At 36.7% G+C, this 9,911-nt stretch overlaps 1 protein-coding gene across 6 annotated transcripts in view; it reads right to left on the bottom strand.

Moving 5' to 3' along the window:
• The window catches only part of EXOC6B (exocyst complex component 6B), a 524,781-nt gene that overhangs the window by 199,012 nt on the left and 315,858 nt on the right, over positions 1–9,911 (bottom strand). For all 6 annotated transcript variants that reach the window (XM_005867756.2, XM_005867754.2, XM_005867755.2 and 3 more), the window contains one exon: positions 7,605–7,784. In XM_005867756.2, coding sequence (XP_005867818.1) covers positions 7,605–7,784 — 180 coding nt within the window. The remainder of the gene's footprint in view (positions 1–7,604; positions 7,785–9,911) is intronic.

Here is a 9,911-nt window from a genome sequence, read left to right as displayed (position 1 = left end):
GGAAATATTTTAATATTGCTATTTGCCCTTTCTCTATAATAGAAGTGTCAGAGATGAAAGAAAATTAGTAAAATGTATATAAAAATCTTCCTCCTGTCAGAGTCTGGGGTGCACCACAGAAACCAGAGTCAAGTCCCCACCCACCCACGTGCGCCTCAAAATTGCACGAGACCCAGACCCAACCGGTCCCCCCTCATTGGGCTAGATCCAGAACCGGCCGGTCCCACCCTTGTCAAGCCCCACCAGGTCGGGGGGTGCGGCCTGAGGTCCCCTGGCCTGGTGCCAGGGTGGGGGAGGGGCGTGGCCTGAGGTCCCCCAGCCCAGGCCAGCAGACCTGGCCGGTCCCACCTTTGTCAAGCCCCACCTGGCAGGGGGCACAGCCTCAGGTCCCCTGGCCTGGCGCCAGGGTGGGGGCATGGCCTGAGGTCCCCCAGCCTGGCGCTGGGGTGGAGGGCACGGCCTGAGGTCCCCTAGCCCAGCACCAGGGCAGGGGGCTCATCTTGAGGTCCCCTTTCAAGTCCCGCTGGGTGGGGGGTGCGGCCTGAGGACCCCCAGCCTGGCGCCAGGGCGGGCGTGCAGCCTGAGGTTCCCCCGGCCCAGCTGTGGGTGCAGCCATCTTTGTGTGGCAGAGTGACAGTCAATTTGCATACCCACACACAGAGAATATGCATATGCTTAACATAGTATCTGGTTCATGTTTGTACTCAAAAGTTAGTAGCTACTATTAAAAAATGAAAGATGATTTTTCTATTGTGGAGAAAGCATGACTCAGAGGTAAAAGATCTAGGACCTACCCATGCTACTGATTCATTTTCTGACCTGGGGCAACACCAATTGCTATAAAGAAGAAAGCTGTCATAACTGGTTAGGAGAAACTGGAGAAGGTTTTATGGAAAGTGTAGGATTTCAAGTAAATCTTGAAATATTGGTAAGATTTCAATATATGTAGTTAAAGGGCAGAAGGAGTTAAAGTAGACAAAGAGGCATAAATAAAAAATTGAGATAGAGATAAAGTAAAAAAGTAGTTTGGGAGTCATAGCATGGAAAGTCTTGATGGTCAAAGAGAAGATTTTGTACTTGATGGGAGGCACTGACAGTCTAAACCAGGGGTCCTCAAACTTTTTAAACAGGGGGCCAGTTCACTGTCCCTCAGACCGTTGGAGGGCCGGACTATAGTTTAAAAAAAAACTATGAACAAATTCCTATGCATACTGCACATATCTTATTTTGAAGTAAAAAAACAAAACTTCCAAAAAAAAAGAGGCTCTCCTAACTCAAAAAAAAAAAAGGCCCTACTAACTGCAAAATAAAAAAAAAAAGACCTCCTACTAACTTCAAAAAAAAATAAATCCTAACTTGTTCTTACCTTGGTCCTTAGGCAGCAGCAGGCTCTGCACAGGCAAGCTCGTGACTCGTCCGATCACACCCGAGACTGAGAGGAGGAGTCGAGAGACAGAGAGAAGGAGGGGGGTCGGAGAGTGCGGCGCACATTCCACACATGCGCACTGTGGGCCCTGGACGAGTTGGCTGCTAAGCAACAGGCAGCGGCGGCAAAAACACCCAGTGGGCCGGATAAATGTTTTCAGCGGGCCGCATGTGGCCCGCGGGCCATAGTTTGAGGACCCCTGGTCTAAACAGCAGAATCATTTGGATGCCACAGTTCACAAAATTAAGTGGTGTGGTAAGAGAAATGTCAGTTTTAGAAGGGTTTTAGACAGGAAGAATTTCAAGAACTGCTATGTAAAAAATACCTTTCCCTTAAAGATGACCAACCAACTGCCCAGAAAGGAAAGCCAAAGACAGGCAGGTATCACTGTATTTTCAGTCAAAAAAATTTAAGGCAAACCAAGGTGGGTTAAGAGCAAACTTGCCCCAGGTCATATAAATTAACATTAGCAGCAGACAGAGAAAAGGAATTCAGGACTCCCTCCTTTGGGTCTGTTACTTGAGACAGCATTTCCTCTCTCTCAAGCATTTCTGAAGATAATTATCAGGATAACAGAATAAATTCTCAAAATTATGCACTTATGCTGAGCATGCAAAATGGGAAGCTGTGCATACAACTGCAAATTATGTAATTGGAGCTTGAAAAAATGCTTGTGAGTTTACCTCATCTGTTAACTGAAAGTACACAGCAGCATTTTAGAACTCTTAACTGTGCAAAACCATATTATTACAATCATTTCTGGTTGTCTTATGAAAGTAGGCAGGCCACCTTAGTCACCAAACCTCAAGGTGAAAATAGTTGGAATTTTTCAATAATTTTCCCCTTGACTATTCATTCACTATCTAATGGAGTGTAATCTAGGACAGCCTCTCCCACCCAAACACACACACACACACACACACACACACACACCTGGTGACAAAACATCCCTGAGCACTACGAAAAACTAGGGATTTTAAAATGTAAGCCAAGAGTCTTTGCCTTTTCCTTTATAGTCCTTTCCATACCATATACATATTTGCTATCATTCAATATCCTTCTTTGACAGAGAGCCATTCTTGCCAGGGAATTTCAAATATAAAAACAAATAGTCAGAGACAAATGATTGGGGATTTTTCCCAGAAATAGCTCATTTCTCTCTCATATTTCACTAATAATGCATAATAGCAAACTTTAGATACAGCTTTGTTTTTCTAATGCATTTTATAAATATGAGGTTCCATGAAGAAGTCACCTAGCATGTTGGGGAACATAAACACAAGTGCTGGGCAATCTATTTGCTGTCTGTGGAAAACCAGAAGAAGGATTTAGAAGCCATACATATTTGACTCTAGAGGAAGAATATGATGGTTGGTGAATATAACTACTTCACAAAGAGATCTCTATATTAGGCAAGACAGAAAAGTGGCATTTGTAGACACAATATTGAGGACTTAGGGCTGTGAATTAACTCTGACTATGATTCTGAGGAGTAAGTGGTGAGGTGATTCTGAATGGTCAAATCAACTCAATCCACACTGAGAACTTACAGTATTTAGGTAGCAAAGGCAGCTCAAAATAAAAGTTTACAAGAAGATAAATCCTCAACTAACTACTTATAGTATAGCCCTATAAGGAAAGGCACTACTCTAAAAGTAGAGAAAACATGCACTTTGAGTTAGACAAACTTGAGTTTGATTCACAGTACTACTTCTAAGTGGCCTGGACATTAAAGTAAGGCACCACACTGTATTATATGAAATGTATAAACAGTGACACTTATTAGGGTATTGTTTTTATTTTGTAAGAACAGAAAGATAAAAAGTAAAAAAACGAAGAAGATGAATATAGGGAAAACTTACCCAGATGGACTTTGATTTTGAATTATTGCATTTTTTTCTTATACTTAAAAATATTACTCAAATAACCACACAATGCTCAAGGAGACATAATAGCCAAAAAAAATTAAATACATTTTAAAACAATTTTTCTTCAGTAAATGTGTTTTTAATATAAATTAAGTATCAAAGACAATAATCTTGAGAGAGAGATTAAAGAATCTAAATAGCACCTTCTCCCACCCATAGGATTATAAAAGCAGCAACTGTTTCATGATGGAGAAAATATTTTAAAGCACAGGAAAAAACGTAAAAGCTATACAGAGACAAATACAAGTAAATCAGGGAGTATATAATTCTAGATTTTTACTATATATAACATAGATGATTAATGTGCCTATATCTATATTAATGAAAGTGAATAATTTATATATACTATTTGCAATTTGCTTTTACAATAAAGAAATTATTAAAATGTTTAACATAAATATCCCTCTACATTAATTTAACAAATGATTAATATTACACTATGTGAAAATCTAATAATTTAGCTAGTATGTCTGTTGCAAAACTTCTTATTCCTGACTCTTCGCTACACAAAAGACAATACTGTGTTGAACATACTAATATCTGAATTTTGTAATACACCCCTGATTATTTCATTAAGTCAGATTTCTAAAAGTGGGATTGCAGGGTAAAAAGTAAACAAATTTTAAGAGATATCTAAGGCATATTGAAAAACTGACCACTAAGAAGACTATACCAATTCACACACCTATCAGGAATGTATACGAATAGCTATTTTCTGAAACAGTTCTCACAAATATTTAATGTTATCATTTTCTTATTTACTTCTGGCAAATTAATAGGCAAAAATATGTATGCTTTATTACTAGAATTATACAATTTGTCCATGTTATCATTAATCTTTTTTTTCTTCTTTATGACTGTCTAAATATAAATTTTGCAAATTTTCCCATCAAATTGTGTCTTCTTATTAAATTTGAAACAATGTGCTATATTGTTATGTACGACAGACATTAACCTTTACAAATACTTACTGTAATTATTTTTCTGGATAAGCTTACATTCCATTTTCTTTATGAATTCCTTTTAGATACTTTAAAAAACATTTTATGCAGTCAAATTATTAACCTTTTCCTTAATGACTTCACTTTTTGGTGTGATCATTATAATAATGAATTACTTTCAGATTATAGAGATATTTGCTAATATTTTTATTGGTTTCCCAATAATTTCTTTCTTCTTAAATAATTTAAACATGTATTTGATCTAGAATACATTTTGATATATGAGATAGTGACTTAACATCCTTTTTATCCAAATAAAAAGATAGTATTGGCAAAGGCAACTGCTGAATGTCATCTTTATCATATACAAAATTTTGACATACTAGTATACTTTGAACTACTTAAAGATTTTTAATCTATCAGTCTATTTCAGTGTGAGAAAGATATTACTTAAATTATTTTTTGTTTGCAATAATATTTCTATATTTGATAGAAACCAACCAACTGAGCCACACCAGCTAGAGCCATTGCTCATAGTTTAGTAAGTTGTGTATTTTTAATCAGGAATGTTAAGCTGGATTTTAATAAATGTCTTTTTTAGAAAATGTAAAGATTTATATACTTTATCTCCATCTATTAATGTTATAAATTTTATTAATTGATTTTTTTTAGATTTTAAAATATCAAACCATTCTTGCATTTCTAGAATAAATCCTACAAAGTAGTACTAAATTCCTTTCTTAAAACACTTTGGAATTAACTTACTAAATATCTATTTTATTTTTTTACCCATAACTGTGAGATTAGTTTGTAGATTGCTCTTTTGTGCTACTTTTATCTTGCTTTGGTATCAAGATGAAGCTAAATGAAATCATCTAGTTTTCTGCAGACCAGTGTTCCCACTAAGCACTAGAAAAGGCAGTAAAAAACTAGAAAAAAAAAACAAAACACATACTTTAAGACACTAGAATACTGTGAAGTAATAAGGACTAAAGGAAATAAAACTACAAAGAGGGCAAACCTTTTAAAAGTGAGCTGAGGAGCCATCTGCCAAACCTAGGCATTAGAACAGACTGTGAATCTGGTTAGGTCCAGGTAGAGAATAGCTACTGGGGTGAAAAAAATATCACTGAATTTTTGTTGCTTTTATTATGAAGCTGAAGTGCCAAAATTGGAGATTTGAGAGTCAGTTCTCTCCACAAGATACTTTCTGAAATCTAAATCTGCACAGCTGAGAAAAATAAGGGTCTAAGCAAGGGGTGGGCAACCCCAGGTACGTGTGCCAAACATGGCACGCCAGTAACTTTTGCTGGCACGCGAAACCCTCTCTTATAATCTTCCATTTACAATTTTTTTCTTAATATCGACTTTTTTATTTTTCAGATAAATTCAGTGTAGGTGCATCTTAGATAAATAAATAATTTTACATAACAAGTTATCTTAAAGACCATAGACATGGATTGACGAGAGAGGGGAAGAGCAATTTCTATGCCTCTGCCTTAACTCTCCCTGCCTTCCTAGATCCGACCAGTGTTTTGGTTTCATCCACATATGCTTGTGAATCTTTGTTCTCAGTGATGAATTTTGTTAAGTCTCATAATAGGAGTAGCCTGACGGATGAAAGTAGTAGCTCGTGCATATCTCTGAAGGTCACGAAATATAAACCTGATGTAAAATCTCTGTCATCAGTGATGCAGCAGCAAAAGTCCCACCGATAATATCAAACGGAGTCATAAAGTTTTCTGTAGGATGATCAGTGTACATGTACACATTAAAAAATAAATGTATTTCTCATCATCATATACAGTGTTTTTGTCGCTCGAATGAATTTATTATTTCTTCAAGGTTCTTCACATACGTACACCTTAAGAGATATCAAGTAGGTGTAACATGTTCTCAAAAAAATTAGGGTTGGCACGCAGAGGAATTTTGAGTCAGAGATTTTGCTGGTTTTGGCACGCACTCACAAAAAGGTTGCCCACCCCTGGTCTAAGCCAACCTCTGAAAAGCAAAGTAAGATTTCCCAGTCTTACAGTGTTTCAGAGAAAAAGACTCACTAGTGGGAGGATTCATGGGAATCTCAGGTGAGAGCTGAAAGCCAACCACATTTTTTTTTCCTGTTGGCAATTGTTGATCTGAGTAAGACTCCTCAAGACATTTGGCAAATTCTAAAATCAAAGAAGAAAGGAGGAGGCTAAAGTAATAAGATTTCTTTAGAAAAGAGGAAATTTCCATGATCTTCTTTGTGCTGCAGAGACAATGACCTGCCAAGCTCTCATTAAAAGCACTGAAGAACCACATTCTATCAACAGGGGCAAACCAAAGATACACACAACTGCAATCTAAGCTTGATCCAGATCAGCCCATGACTGGATTAAGGTGATGAGGCTCAAACTACAACTCACCCATCCATTCTACCTACTTAATAAACAAAAAAAGTAAACCAAACCTGGTGGGAGATGATAGCACCAGAAACCTCTACATATTTTAAACACAGGGCTTTGTGTCAACCAGAAAGTAATTATAAGAGATAGGAAAATGTTACCGATAACCAAGAAAAAAAAAAAGGGATCAGAAAGAAATCCACCAATATGTAGGTAAAGCACACATTAGCATTTATAAACAATGACTTTAAAATGACTGTGATTACATAGCTCAAGAAAAGAGAAAAATTAAATAAAAAGATGGAGAGTCGCCCTAGCTGGTTTGGTTCAGTGGCTAGCGCATCGGCCTGCGGCCTGAAGGGCCCCGGGTTCGATTCCTGTTAAGGGCATATGCCCGGGGTTGCAGGCTCGATCCTCAGTAGGGGGCGTGCAGGAGGCAACCGATCAATGATTCTCTCTCATCACTGATGTTTCTCTCTCTCTTTCCCTCTCCCTTCCTCTCTGAAATCAATAAAAATGTATTTAAAAAAAAAAAAAGATGGAGAGTCTTAGCAGAAAATTTGAGATTATAAAACAATTAAATGGACATTCTAGGACTAAAAAATACATATCTGAAATCCTAACTCCTAAATTTCTCTTCTATTTCCACCAAGGCATTCACTATGTGTTTGTACTAATTACCCTTAAGTTGGAAGGAATATAAGTAGACATAATGTTAGGGACTATTTTTAGAATAAACAAAATATAAAATTAAATGAAAAAATAATAAAAGAGATCTCTAAATCCTGTTAAGGGATGATAATTATAGAGTGAGCTTTTATAACCTAAAGAGCTTCCAGAAACAGACAAAAATTTTTCACCAAACTCAATTTTAAGAGAACATTTTTCTACATGATATGGGCAAAGTAAAGCAACTGTCACTTACAGGAAGGTGTGTGAATACAGCAAAGGTGCTACGTAGAAAGGCAATGAGGTCTACTAGGTAGTCACTAGCTTTGTTTCCCAAATCTCCTGTCATCCAATCATAGTCGGCCAGCTGGAGAAACTGGTCAATCTTCTGATTTAAGTTGGTATAAATCTCTTCTTCAGCTGCATGTCTGGCATCCTGTGAAATACGAAATTTTTAAAATCATTCAGACTTTTAGTATAAGCATACCAGAAATTTCTGCTTGGAAACATCGCACACATATCCACTAAATAATAGAATTGGGGATATTAAGTAATATTCCATGAATTTTTCTTTTTTCAAAAGCACAGTGAAATATGTTCTATTTTGTGTTTGCAGGGCAAACTGTTATTTTGCTTCACCCAAAAGAAAAACTGGCACTGTCCTTAGCTACGTGCATCCTTCAGAATTCCATTCCCTTTCATCTCTTCTGGGACTCCAAGATCCTCCCTTCCTGTAATATCACTCTCCATTTTCACCTTTTTTGTGGTACTTATTTTGCAGTGTATTTACATATTATAATATAGGCACTTATCATGTTGACTTATATGAATAATGTTTCCATGGACCTTTCTGTGCTTAGTTCTTTACATATTTATATAATAATCTACAAGCATGACAATTAACTTGTATGATAATCGACTATCCTGGAATTCCCATTTTACTAAATATTTTCTTTTCATTAATAAACATTTTATTTTAGAAATTTAGGCTTAAAGAAAACTGAGCAGAAAGTACAGAGCATTCACATATACTGCCTCCCTATCTTCCTTGCACTGTTTCCCCTATTAAAACATCTTGCATTAGTGTGGTACATTTATTACAATTGATGAACCAATATTGATAATTTATTACTAACTAAAGTCCATAGTTTTGAATTAGGGATTACTCTATATTGTACAGTTTTATGGCTTCTAAGAAATTCATGATGTTATATATTCACCATACAGTATCATAAAGAATAGTTTCCCTGCCCTAAAAATCCATTCAATTCTACCTATTCATCCCTTCTTTACTCATCCCCTGAATCCTGCAACCACTGATCTTTTTACTTTCTCTATAACTTTGCCTTTTCCAGAGTGTCATATGCTTGGAATCGTATGACATATTGTATGACTGAATAGGATGTTGAATAGATGTAGCTTTTCAGATTGGCTTCTTTTATTTAGCAATGTACATTCAGGCTTCCTGCATGTCTTTTCATGGCTTGACAGTTCAATCCTTTTCATAACTGAACAACAACTTTCCACGGTCTGGATGTGTCAGTTTGTTTACCCATTCATTTCTGGAAGGACATCATTGTAGCTTCAAGTTTTGGTTACTATGAAAAAAACTTCTTTAAGCATTCATGTGTAAGTAGTTGTGTGTCTTAGGTTTTCAACTCACTTGGTTAATACCAAGGAGCATGACTGGTGGATTGCATGGCAAGACTATGTTCAACCTTTAAGAAACTGACCAACCCATCTTCCAAAATGGCATGACTGAGAGCTGCTGTTGCTCCAGCATTTGGTGCTCTCAGTCATTATAATAGCTGTGTAGTGGTATCTCGTTTTAATTTAATATTCCCTCTCCATTCTTTCATGAGGTGTCTGTTCAGATTGTTTGCCCATTTTCAAATTGGGTTGTTTACTTGTTGTTGAGTTTTACCAGTTCTCTGTATATTTTGGATGTAAGTCCTTTATGAGATATGCATTTTACAAATAGTTTCTCCCAGTCTGTGGCTTGTCTTCTCATTCTCTTAACAGTGTCTTTCCCAGAGCAGAAGGTTTCAATTTAATGAAGTCCAACTTAATATTACCTTTGGTGGACTATGTTTTTGGTGTTTTAGCTAAAAAGTCATAGCCAAATGAAAGGTCATCAAGATTTTCCCTTATATTATTTTCTAGGCATTTTATAGTTTTGTGTTTACTTGTAAGTCTGTGATCCATTTTGAATTAATTTTTGTGAAAAATGTAAGATTTGTGTCTAGATTCATTTTTTCCCCTTTTTTCCATGTGGATGTCCAGATGTTCTAACAACACTTATTAAAAAGACTCCTTTCTCCAATATACACTAAATGACTTGCTGGAATTTGGACTGCAATTATCTCAAATCTATATATCAAGTTCGGAAGAACTGATACCTTGATAAAATATTGAGTGTTCCCTATCCATAAATAAGGAACATATCTCCATTTATTTAGATCAGTGGTCGGCAAACTGCGGCTCTCGAGCCACATGCAGCTCTTTGGCCCCTTGAGTGTGGCTCTTCCACAAAATACCACGTGTGGGCGCGCACGTACAGTGC

The sequence above is a fragment of the Myotis brandtii genome, unplaced genomic scaffold (genome assembly GCF_000412655.1).
Source record: "Myotis brandtii unplaced genomic scaffold, ASM41265v1 scaffold251, whole genome shotgun sequence".
In the NCBI taxonomy this organism is placed as follows: Eukaryota; Metazoa; Chordata; class Mammalia; order Chiroptera; family Vespertilionidae; genus Myotis; species Myotis brandtii.
The sequence above is the reverse complement of the archived record's forward strand: the minus strand, read 5'-3'. Positions and strand labels throughout refer to the sequence as shown.